Raw genomic sequence first — 13289 nt, 5'->3', positions numbered from 1 at the left:
TTGCCCGAAAGAAATAAGAATTTCATTGATTGCTTGGATAGATCAAATGATACATTCTTGATACAATATACATGCCAGTCAACAAAGGAATTAAGGTTATAATTCTTGACAAAAAGATATTTTTTTTATGGCTACTCATAAGGTTTTTCCTACTGTTTGACTGCGTTTGGTTGGATTTTTTTTGCATTATTTGACTTTTCACTTCAGGTTATTAGCTCCTCGATTTCTCATCATCACGGCACATATTGGGATTCAAATGAGAAAGGGAAAGGCATATTTGAATTTGTATTTTCTATTATATACATATATATGCTGATATGTTCCTTTCAAATTGTGTATTTGGAAAGAAATTTATTTTATAGTTTAGAAGTCAACTAAATCCTAAGAAATTTATGAGAGAAGTCTTTACAAATTCATATAAATCTATATACATCTATCAAAATTCATATAAAATTGTAAAATCTATTAAATTTTTTTGAAATTTGTCACTTCAAAAAAACCTATTAAAATCATCTGAAATCCACATTGACTACGTGCTAGTTGAGTACTGCTGTGCTTTAAAAAAAAAAAAAATTGTTTTTGCCGTGCTGTGAAATAAACTATTGAGTGTTTGGTAATAGTGTCTAAGTATTTGGTAAACTTTTATATAAATTGCTGTGAATATATTAAATGATTAAAAATAATATGGTATTTAATGAGATATAATAATTGTCAAATAGAATAATGTAGGAGCAATGATTGTAATTTTATAAAATATGTGGGAATATACTTATCATTTGAAAATTTTATTAAATGAATTAAATAAGTACTGATTACTATACTTTAAAAAAACTTTTTTTTAGAAACTTGATAGATCCTACTTACACCTTCTGGTTTGAGTACTTCTGTTTTTTGTACTTTTCTTTCAAGATTGAGTTACTTAAGTGTGTACTTGTGCATTAATCTTTTTTTTGTCAAAATCATGCTTTTTGACTAAATGTTATTCTATTTTTATCCCAATAAAAAAGAAAAAGAAAAGAGGGAGTGAGAAGAAAATTGCAGAAATAAGTAATAGTGGAAAAATGTTAAGTTCGTGTGGATTCTAACTTCGTCGGTGACTAATTTAACATCTAATCTAATAAAATTATGTATTGAAAAAAAAAAATTTGCAGAAATTGAAGCACACACCAGCATACTGCTTGCGTGCGGTGTAATGCTTATCTTATTTACTTTCTTATAAGAATCTGAACACGGATCTTTGATTCCTCTGTCTCTGTCTCTGTCTCTCACATACAAAGACATAGATTGAAGTTAATTGGGTTCTGAGGAATTGAAAAAACACAGAAAACAAAATTATGGGATCGTTGAGGAAGGAAGAGAAGGAGCTGGAACAACCGGGGGAGGACTCAAAAGAGGCCATACTGTATGTCAATGGAGTTCGTAGAGTTTTGCCTGAAGGGTTGGCCCATTTGACCCTTCTCGAGTATCTCAGAGGTATGATTTTTGATCATTTCTTTTTATCATTTTAATTGTAATTGCAACTTGGTTTTCCCAGTTTTGTTTGTTTGATTGCCAGGAAAAGTGGGAAGAGAAAAAGTTCAGATTAGTTTGGTCTTGTAATCTGTTTAGCTTGTTTTGTTGTTGTTACAAGATGCCATAGTTCTTGTATTCCTACTTGTGTTTGTGTCTTTGGTTGTCTTTGGTCCTTTCCTTTGTCTTGAGATTTTGGTTTTTCTTAAGAAACTTCAATCACTTTGGAATTGGAGATCACTGATGGATGAGTATTCGTGGAAATCAATGGATGGTTCTTCTGGCAGACTAGTCCAGTTCTGTTTTCGCCCCTCTCGCGCAGTTTGGAAGGTCAATGGATGCCGAATATTTAGATTGCTTAATGCTCCATTGATCCTGATGCCTACTGTTTGTGGATGATTAGGGAGTTGAGTTTGGGCAACCCTGGAATCTTTTAATGCATTACCTTGTGAGAAGCCTAAGTTTTATCCAAGGGAGGAAGGGGGAATGATGCATTGAAGATGGACTATCTTGGAGATATTTTGGGTTGTTTGGATGGAGAGTAATAGGAAATTTTTAGGCCGCTAGGTGGGATGATGCATGCAGACCGTTTGTAGTACATACTTTGTTTCTGGACATTGTTATGGACTTCATTTGATCATGTTTAATGTTGTGTATTAGTTTGTTCTTTTGTTTTGTTTTCATTTGGTGTCTTCTGCTTTGTCGTTCTTTAGTTGGGAACTCGGGCATGGTTTAGGGATTGCCTAGTCCCTTGTGTTGTAGTTTCTTTTATACAAGAAAGAAGAGTATTCTTGAACTACAGAGCTGATTGCTGTTAATAAATGTCAGAATGGTCTATTGTTTTGCGCTGCATAGCATCTCTTACATTCTTAATTGCTGATTTCTTCCAGATTTTGTTGTCCATTTTGGTTCCTTATGTCAAAAAACACCTAATTAGGTTCGATTGCCTTTTTGACAATACAGATATAGGTTTGACGGGGACAAAGCTTGGCTGTGGTGAAGGTGGTTGTGGTGCTTGCACTGTTATGGTTTCGCATTACGACAAAGAACTGAAGAAAAGTTTGTGAGTCTCCCTTTCTCTTAAATAGCTCACATACATTCGGATCAAACTGAAAATATTTTGTTTATTTTCTCTTGTAAAATCTTTTTGCAGCCACTATGCTGTCAATGCATGCTTGGCTCCTTTGTATTCTGTAGAAGGGATGCACGTAATTACTGTAGAAGGACTAGGGAGCCACAAGCAGGGCTTGCACCCAATTCAAGTAACATATGCTTCCTTTCTTTTTGCTACCTGTCTCCATTATTACTTTTAAGTTAATCAGAATGATACTGCATACATTACCTAGTTTAGCCTGTAGGATCTCTTGTTTCATACATGAGGCATGAGTGGTTTAGGTAGAGAAAGGCTATCTCTTACTGTGTACCATTGATCTGCAACATGAAATCAAGGGGACCCTGGAGGAGTACCTGAGGTATTCCTCTGTTTAGTTAAATTGCGAAGAGGATTAAGCCTTGTGGGCACGTGATTTGTTTCACTAAGGTCAAACAATGACATTTAATCTGGGGTTTTGATTTCGATTCTTTATTATTTTGTAGAAAATCAAATTCCTAGCTGCTGCTGAGTCTAGATCCCTCCAGGTCACTCTAAAACGTACTAAATGCCCAGCCCCTAACACACAACCCCCATAGATGGGATACTCAGTAGCTCGAAGGTGCATGCCACAACCGAGTTGCTGTAAGAATACATTCCCCTGTTGGCCTGCATTTTTTAAGTTCTGCCATTTATTTCTTCATCCATTCCCCTGCATGGTGGACTTTGTTTTGGTGAACAACTCTGAAGTACTTTTGCTGGGGATTATTTCAGTAATCAGCCATGAATAGGAAGGATTTTGATTGGAAGCATGCAAAAGAAATTGGAGGGAGAAAAAGGAAACTTAAGGTGCATATTTTGTAATCCCCAATTGGGTGAGGGCAGTTGTAGGCTTACATCACTTAGCATATTCTATAATCAACAACTCAGGGAAGGTGTTTGAAGCCTTAAAATCACTTAGGTTGCACTCATGATTGTGTAGAGTTTCACAAAAGTTGTAAAGTTGAGTTCCATACAGTTTTGAAATTTTGATAGAACAGAAAAAATACAAACACTGGAGACCACCTCAGCCTAAGCAGTATCAATATGTGCTTTAAGAATTCTTAACCGTAATTGTGTTGCGTAAGATAGGAATTCATCCTGTATACTGATATATACCACAAGATCGATAAGTTGATTGCCATTTCATGCTCCAGAATTTTTCTGATTTAGTCACTATTTCTCGGGCGAAATAGATGATTTCTCAATCGTCAAAACACCATATGTTTTATCTGACAACTGTGTTATGCTGAATTGCTTTTTGGAGATTAGGGAGGGTCTTGGGCAGGGGAGTCTGGAGTATGGCACCTCCATTAAAGTACGTAACCTGCCTAAATGAGATTCTAACCTATGCCTATTTTCTTTCATGTTATCTAGGAATCATTGGCACGATCTCATGGTTCACAATGTGGATTTTGCACCCCCGGTTTTATTATGTCCATCTATGCCTTGTTAAGGTCAAGTCAGAAACCACCTAGTGAGGAGCAGATTGAAGAATGTCTTGCAGGAAATTTATGTAGATGCACAGGTTACAGACCTATTGTTGATGCTTTTCGTGTATTTTCCAAAACGAATGATACGCCATACATTAATACATCTGCACTAAGCTCTGAAGGAGGTGAGTTTGTGTGCCCTTCAACTGGAAAGCCCTGTTCATGTGGATTGAAAAGTGAAAGTTCATGCATCACTCATGAAAGTGGTACTCATAGGAAGAGGTATGCAGCTGTCTCGTACAGTGAAATTGATGGAAGCACATACACAGACAAGGAGTTTATTTTTCCTCCTGAGCTATTATTGAGAAAATCGACATATTTAAGTTTGACTGGTTTTGGTGGAGTAAAGTGGTTCCGACCATTGAGGCTTAAACAAGTGCTAGAATTGAAGGAAAAATACCCTGATGCAAAATTATTGGTAGGCAATACTGAGGTGGGAATTGAAACGAGGTTGAAGAAAATTCAATCTAAGGTTTTGATTTTTGTTACGCATGTACCTGAACTCAGTAAATTGACCGTGAAGGATGATGGCATAGAGATAGGTTCAGCAGTAAGACTTTCTGAACTGCTTAAAGTTTTAAGAACGGTCATAACAGAACGCACAGCTCATGAAACTTCTGCTTGTAAGGCCCTCGTTGAACAATTAAAATGGTTTGCTGGGGTGCAAATAAGAAATGTTGCATCTGTGGGTGGAAATATCTGTACAGCCAGTCCAATATCAGACTTGAACCCTCTTTGGATGGCCTCTAGAGCGAAATTTCAGATTATTGATTGCAAAGGGAATATTAGAACGACCCTGGCAGAAAACTTTTTCTTGGGTTACCGAAAGGTGGATTTGGCCGGTGGTGAAATTTTACTCTCTGTATTTTTACCTTGGACTAGGTCCTTCGAGTATGTGAAAGAGTATAAGCAAGCTCACAGAAGGGACGATGATATTGCAATTGTGAACGCTGGGATTCGTGTCCATCTTGAGGACAGAGGTGGCTGGGTTGTGTCTGATGCATCCATTGCTTATGGTGGAGTCGCTCCACTCTCTCTTTCTGCAACGAGAACGAAAAATTTTCTCATTGGAAAGAGTTGGAACCAGGAGATGTTGCAGGGTGCCTTGAAAGTCCTGCAAGAAGATGTATTGCTCAAGGATGATGCTCCTGGTGGAATGGTCGAGTTTCGTAAGTCATTGAGTGTTAGCTTTTTCTTCAAATTTTTTCTTTGGGTTTCTCATCAAATGGAAGGGAAGCATTGCATCAATGAGAGTGTACCATTATCTCATCTTTCTGCTGTACAATCATTTCACCGGTCACCTGTTATAGGAGCTCAAGATTATGAAGTTATAAAACGTGGGACAGCTGTTGGGTCTCCCGAGGTTCATTTATCAGCAAGACTTCAGGTATATTCTTGGATATACTGGCAAACTGTTTTTTATTTTTTCTGATATGCCAATTATTCAAATTTGTATTGTTTTGGGCCTATACTACCAAAGTTTGTAATTAACATTTGAGAGTTGGACGGCGCAATTATTTTATGTATTGCTAATGTGAAATTAAATGGCGTGAAGGTCCTTTTTATTTGGAAGTCGGTATAAATTTGTGCACGGTGCATGAATTTTTTCTGGGGTGTGCTATCCACACACCTCTTTTTACTTCTCACACACCCCTTGTTAATTTATGTCCGTTGATCTTCTTCAATTTATCCGATCTGACGGCTGAAAACTAAACAGGTGTGGGAGAAGTAAAAAAAGGTGTGTGGATATCACACCCCTTTTTTCTTGTAGAGAGTAGCAGTATGGTGTTGGTATTGATACGATAATTTCTACCAGGTTACAGGAGAGGCGGAATATGCCGATGACACACCATTGCCTCCTAATGGTTTACACGCTGCTTTAATACTCAGCAGAAAGCCTCATGCTCGTATACATTCAATCGATGATTCTGGAGCAAAGTTATCACCTGGGTTTGCAGGCATATATTTAGCAAAGGACGTTCCAGCTGATAATAACATTGGACCAGTTGTTGAAGACGAGGAACTATTTGCTTCAGAATTTGTCACTTGTGTAGGTCAGGTATGATGGTTAAAATCTCTCTCTCTCTCTCTCTCTCTCTCTCTCTCTCTCCCCCCCCCCCCCTCTTCTGCATGAATCCAAGGCTATGTAGGATTTTTTCTTGTGTGGTACATTTGGTGCTATGCTACCCTGCTATCCTCTTTTAGGAATTTATCCTTGGTATTATTCAACATTTTATGCAGGTTATAGGAGTGGTAGTTGCTGATACACATGAGAATGCAAAACTAGCAGCGAGGAAGGTTCATGTTGAGTATGAAGAGCTACCAGCCATCTTATCAATACAGGATGCCATTGATGCCAAAAGTTTCCATCCTAATACGGAGAGGTGCTTTAGGAAAGGGGATGTGGATATTTGCTTTCAATCAAGTCAATGTGACCATGTCATCGAGGGGGAAGTTCGAGTCGGCGGACAGGAACATTTCTATTTGGAGCCAAATAGCAGTGTGTTATGGACAATGGATGGTGGCAATGAAGTTCATATGGTCTCATCCACTCAGGTATGTTAGAAACCCCCTGAAAGAATTGCTTCTTCAACCAATTTAGATATGACGGAAGTGGGAGTCTTAAGTTGTACCTTTTTCCTCTTTTGATAAAGTTTTATTTCTTATGAAAAAGAGAACATCCCGTTTTACTCAAGGGCACTTTTAAAAGCGCTTGATCCTCATATTGACAAAGCATAGCTCAACATTTCTTGTCTTCCATTGAATACTGCAAAGCGTCAAGTGAATGGGTCAATTAAATTAGCCACATGTTTTGACATCCTTCCCCCACTTGGGTAAGTATGTGATGCTCCCGGCTGGGCAATTAATTCAGAATTACAGCAGAACAGCTCCCTAAAACCCAGTGCCCTATCTGCTGTCACCTTACCCTCACGCCTGCTAGTTGGCTTATGGTGCCATCACCTTGCCATCTTCACCCTACCCAAATCTTCCACTCTATCCTTGATATTGTTGAAGCAGGCACTTTTGGGTTCCAAAGTTAACCTGCAAGCCCCATTATTTCCCAAATCAATCCACCCTTCCCATCTCTAGCCAAGCAGCTAGAGCATCCCTTTCTTCATGAGGAGGTGCTCAAGAACATAGTTGACTAGTGGAAATTGACCTCTTCTTGATACAACCATATTACTTTCTAAACTAGCAGACGTGCATTGAAGTTATAGTACGGCCAATCCCATTCAACCTTTTGGATAATACCTTGGAGATGATTTGAGTTGCCACATTGCACAGACTAATTAGCCAAATTGCATCATGTTCATCGGGTCTAAGACCGATGCTAGTGTGATTCGGCTTTTAAGTTGAATACCCTGGTGGAATAACCTTACACTCAGCCACCTTAACCACCTCCCAAAACTCTAGAAAGATTTGCTCGACCTTTCTATTTTCCCAGTTACTTTGGTAGCGTTTTAGCGCTCCATACTTAGCTTTCCAGTTACTTTCTCTCTCCCTCCCCCCTTTCTTCAATTACTATTGTTCCTAAGGACTGGTTGTATGTATTACAAGTATTTATGTGTTGGAAAAAGTTTGTTAGGGACCAGTGTCAATTGAATGTCTATGACTTTATTTTAGTACTTAATTTTTTAATGCAATGTAAAATGAACTCATCAATCTGCAGGCCCCTCAGAAGCACCAGAAATACGTTTCTCATGTTCTTGGTCTTCCAATGTCGAAAGTCGTTTGTAAAACTAAGCGCATTGGTGGTGGTTTTGGCGGCAAGGAGACTAGGTCAGCTTTCATTGCTGCTGCAGCCGCTGTTCCAGCATATCTGTTAAATCGTCCAGTTAAAATTACATTAGACCGTGATACAGATATGATGATAACTGGACAACGCCATAGCTTTCTCGGAAAGTACAAGGTTTACTTCTGTTACTGTAATTGTATTTTCTGTTGGATCACCACATTTATGTCCTGCGCATAGGTTTTACAATCTGATGTTAGCAGTACCTCTTTTTTGTTTGTTCAAATTGTTGGTTCCTTTTTCTTTTGTCAAGTAAGTGACAACGCACAAGCGCTGCTATATAAAAGAAATTAAGAAAAGACTATTCATGCCACAAAATACGCAGTGGGACTTTAGTAGCAAGCAGTAACAATTTGGCCCCTTCTATGGTTCATTTACCATGTACAAAATTCTATTACCTGATTTAACTTCGATTAGGCGAAGAGAAATATGAAAGACTCCTTTAATTCAAGGAAAAAAATGGAGAAGAAGAGGGAGAAGGTTTAGGGTTTAGGTCAATTATGCTATTATTGTTTAGTTGGATTTCATTTTTTCTTTGTTGAAGTTACATCACATGTGATAGAATGAAAGAAAAGTATTGATTTCATATATGCTTTTACACAGGTTGGATTTACAGATGAGGGCAAGGTGTTGGCACTGGATCTTGAAATCTACAATAATGCTGGAAATTCGCTAGATTTGTCTCTTCCCATACTTGAACGTGCTATGTTTCACTCAGATAACGTCTATGAGATTCCAAATGTGAGGATTGTAGGAAGGGTTTGCTTCACTAACATTCCAAGTAACACTGCTTTTCGAGGATTTGGTAGTCCTCAAGGTATGATTATTGCGGAAAATTGGATTCAGAGGATTGCTGCAGAACTCAAAAAAAGCCCAGAAGAGATGAAAGTACTTTAAGAAATTTTATTATGTTGTATTCCTTATGATGCACTTGCACCTTCAGTTCATAAGCACCACAGTCCTCTTAATTTGAGCTTGTTATATAAATTTGTTTCAGGAAATTAATTTTCAAGGTGAAGGATCAATATTGCATTATGGTCAACAACTTAAACACTGTACATTGGGTCCGCTCTGGAATCAACTGAAGTCATCTTGTGAATTTTCAAAGGCTCGCTACGAAGTTGACCAATTTAATATTCAAAATCGGTGGCGGAAGCGTGGTATTGCCATGGTTCCAACAAAATTTGGCATAGCCTTTACATTAAAGCTTATGAACCAGGTAAGTTTTCATAAACCATGTTTTTTTCGCTATAGAACTGTTAGAAAAATAGAGGTTGGACAAAAGGATTTTTTACTGTCTTTTTTTAGAACAATTTTATAAGGGGAGTGGGGAGGGTTTGAAAATATTACAATAATTAAGGGAAGGGAGGAGTTTCGAACCCGGGACGCGTGGGTAGAAACCCAACACCCTATCCAATCTTTTGTCTATAATTGATTTTCATTTCTATATGCTATTAGAATCCTGATTAGGCGTTCTTAAATGACTCTTAGGCAGGTGCTCTTGTTCATGTCTACACAGACGGAACTGTTTTAGTCACACATGGAGGTGTAGAGATGGGGCAAGGTTTACATACAAAAGTTGCTCAGGTCGCTGCTTCCGCCTTCAATATCCCTCTCAGTTCTGTCTTTATTTCGGAGACAAGTACTGACAAGGTAATTAACAGTGTTTCATTTCCTTATTGGGAACTTTGGTTTGGTGGTTAGATTTTGCACCTTGTTTATTCATCCAAGCTAAAGATAATGTAATAGATGTATCAATTTATTATATATGTCATATGGGATGGAAACCTTGTGCACACTTTGGATCTCTTATTGCTGCCTAAAGGGCAAGGGGCTGTTCCCGTTTCTGCTGTTTTATGGGTCTTTAGGATACCTGTGATTGTCCTAAAGGGATTCTTAAGCTTTGTTAGAATTAGACCATCCAATCCAACCAATTGCAACGGATGGAGAGCGTCAGGACTTCATAGATTAATATGTAGTAAGGCTCATAACTCCCTATGTAGGATTCCACATTCTCCACAAGTTTATTATATCAAGGAAGTTGCTGGAGTGCTGTTTCTGCAGCTAATGTTGAAATGTGTTTGATAATAGTAAAATTTACGAGAATGTGTGTACGAATTAGAGCCTGTAATTCTCTGTATCACTTATGATTGGATAGCTTTTGAAATAAATATTTTAAAAAATTAATAGGTGTGAATAACTGGTTTAGATTCCCTTCCATTTCTGCTGTTTTATTTTTTCTATATGCCCTACAAAGCTGATGATCCCCATGCTCGTATTTTGTTGGATTAATAAACTAGGTTCCTAATGCATCGCCAACATCAGCTTCTGCGAGTTCTGACATGTATGGAGCTGCAGTTCTAGATGCATGTGAGAAAATTAAGGCACGTATGAAGCCTATTGCTTCACAGCAAAATTTCAGCTCTTTTGCTGAGGTACTCTTTCTGCCATTGTTTCTAAAGACTTCCATAATTTGGTAATCCTGTCTTTCATACAAGTTTATTTCCTTCGTTCTACAAATGACTAGCATTTAGGATGCTTTGGCATTTACTCACCAGGAGCGTTCCAAAACAAAGAAGTTAATTATAATCCCAACGCAAAAAAGAGGAGAAAAACATTGTGCATGATTAGAAGTAAATCAATAAAATTGTTAGGCCATCAATTATACATCCAAAAATAAACTGAAAATGACGGTCAGTAAGATTTAAAAGTTCCAAGATAAAGTTTTTGTTGCATGTGTTATTAATTGCTTATACCTCAGGGTGATCTATAATATTTAATCAGTCACAAACTTCCGCAAACATTTCCTCCCCTGAATCCTGAACCCTAAACCATACATGGACTCTTATGTGAGCATTTTGCACTGAGAATTTCTAATGGTACAAAACTTATGTTATCTTCATGTTTCATAATTATTGTCAGCTGGCAAGTGCATGCTATGTGGAACGGATAGATCTTTCTGCTCATGGGTTTTACATTACACCGGAAAATGACTTTGATTGGACAACTGGTAAAGGGAACCCATTCAACTACTTCACATATGGGGCTGCTTTTGCTGAGGTTGAAATTGATACATTGACGGGAGATTTTCACACTAGAGTGGCTAACGTATTCTTGGATCTTGGTTACTCTCTCAACCCCGCAATTGATGTTGGGCAGGTGTTTTTTCTTTCTCCATTTTTCTTTTTAGTATCATTATTTAATTTATCAGTAAAGATCCTCAAGATATGGAAAGTTTAGCACTATCTCAAACAAAGCTTACTGAAGCCCATTTTTTAGGGATCTCTATGTTGCAAACTTGCAACGGGCTATATTTCATAAATGGAATTGCATCTGGTATTCTTAAGTTATGTTTAGTAATCCCGTGTTGGGTATGGTTTGTTTCAATAGGAATAAATCGGGCTAGAACTGATGCTAAATGTTGCATAAATATAGATATACATAGACACATAAATACGAATACATTAGAGTGGAAGAGAGATTGATTCTTGTCAGAATGTGTAGTCCAGATTCACAGTATGACAATATAACCATTTATCTGGCAAGAGACGAGGAAATAATCAGTCTGATCTCTGGCCTAGGTTTCATACAATATAAGCACTTGCCTAGAAAGAGAACATTTCCATTTTATGTGGTAAACTATTCAGTGTATTTGTGATCTGTTACTTCAGTCATCTAAATTAATGCAGATGCTAACAAACTCCTGGATCCCGATCTAGTTTCAGACTTCCAATCTTGCTGTTTTTTTAGTGTTGTTTATGAAATGGGGGAGGGGGTGGTTGAACTTGGTGATTTATTTCAATTCGACCACAATAAATATTATGTTTCTTATGCAGATTGAAGGAGCATTTGTACAAGGTTTGGGATGGGTAGCTCTAGAAGAACTAAAGTGGGGCGATCCTGCTCATAAATGGATCTCACCCGGTTGCCTCTACACGTCTGGGCCGGGAAATTACAAGATTCCTTCCATTAATGATGTCCCCTTCAAATTCAGCGTTTCACTTCTGAAGGTATGCTGATTACTTTAGAAGAGCATGTTATCCAATTAAAGGTTACTCTGGAAGGTAATTTGTCTATGAGTATTACGGGTGCGGTTCTAGATGTCAATGAATGTCCTTGGGTTAATTTGTCTATCATTAGCAAGTAGCTTGGGTTTTGTGGTTGGTGAATGTCCTTTGAACTACTTGAGGCGTCCATTGAGTGGTAACTCGTGTGCTTCGTGTTTTTGGGATGCAGTGATAGAAAAACTATGAAAATGGTTAGTTGGGTAGAGGAAAGGTTTCCTTTTGAGTCAGTTAATTGGATAGGATAGTTAGCTTCTGTTTGGAAAAGCTTTAATTCTTTGCTTAACAATTGTATTTATCGAGATCGAGTTTACTTGGCCACCCAGCGTACGTTAATGATTCTTTCTGCTGACTTGTTTGTTTTTTCCGTTACTAATTAACAGGGCCATCCAAATGTGAAGGCCATCCACTCATCTAAAGCTGTTGGTGAGCCACCATTTTTCTTGGCATCAGCCGTCTTCTTCGCCATCAAAGATGCCATAATAGCTGCAAGAGCAGAAGTAGGGTCTAATGAGTGGTTTCCACTTGATAATCCCGCGACACCTGAACGGATACGGATGGCCTGCTTAGACGAAATTATTGAACCATTTGTAAGCACAGATTTCGGCGCCAAGCTTAGCGTTTGATTGCTAATTTCTGCTTTCCTGTATTTCGTCTATACGACTGGTATCGGACTTGTGCTAGACTGTTCAATCTCTCTCATGTTTTTAGCCAATTACAACAAATGCATGTAAATTGTAATTATTTTTGGTTTACATGAGATGTGTACTCATACAGAATTTTTAAGGAGATGATATTCAAAGGGTTAATGCTTTCTGCTTCTGCACTTATTCCGTTGTTTATGCCTGTTGATTCTTCTTTCATTAGCTTACTGAAATTACAGTTAAGCGTTATGTTTGTGCTATAACAGCTCCCTTTTGTAATCTACTCATATCATTTATCATGCATGACATTTTCCAATGAACATGTAGGCATTGGACATTCATTCATTTATTAATATATAAACGAACAATGTGATATTACCTTATCTTCTTCCCAACAAAAACAAAAACTAGCTTATCTTGGTACATTACTTAAGGCCCACTTTTATTTTGATGATTTCTGTGGTCCAAATTTTGCATATAGCAGTTGTTATGATGCAAATGTAAAACAATGTTAGTTAACCCATAAACTTGAATTCAAAATGTAAATGTCAAAAGTTAAAAAGTTTAGAGAATATAACTGCAGTGGTGTGCTAAAAGATGTAGAACATTGGTACCCTTTGTCAGCAGGAGCGAAGCTAGAAAGTTAGTTAGATGGAC

At 37.7% G+C, this 13289-nt stretch overlaps 1 protein-coding gene across 1 annotated transcript; it reads left to right on the top strand.

Annotated features, from left to right (window-relative positions):
* The first annotated feature begins 866 nt into the window (after positions 1–866).
* LOC137743795 (xanthine dehydrogenase 1-like) lies at positions 867–12818 on the top strand. The gene is made up of 14 exons (XM_068483733.1): positions 867–1473; positions 2473–2572; positions 2663–2771; positions 4016–5518; positions 5948–6190; positions 6373–6687; positions 7802–8041; positions 8528–8812; positions 8922–9143; positions 9416–9577; positions 10225–10359; positions 10847–11083; positions 11761–11934; positions 12372–12818. Exons 1-14 carry the CDS (start codon positions 1335–1337, stop codon positions 12612–12614), a joined length of 4107 nt encoding a protein of 1368 aa, XP_068339834.1. The 5' UTR covers positions 867–1334; the 3' UTR covers positions 12615–12818.
* The last annotated feature ends 471 nt before the right edge of the window (positions 12819–13289 follow it).

Source organism: Pyrus communis, chromosome 8 (genome assembly GCF_963583255.1).
Source record: "Pyrus communis chromosome 8, drPyrComm1.1, whole genome shotgun sequence".
Classification (NCBI taxonomy): Eukaryota; Viridiplantae; Streptophyta; class Magnoliopsida; order Rosales; family Rosaceae; genus Pyrus; species Pyrus communis.
Note: the sequence above shows the minus strand (reverse complement) of the source record. Positions and strands in the feature narration are given on the sequence as shown.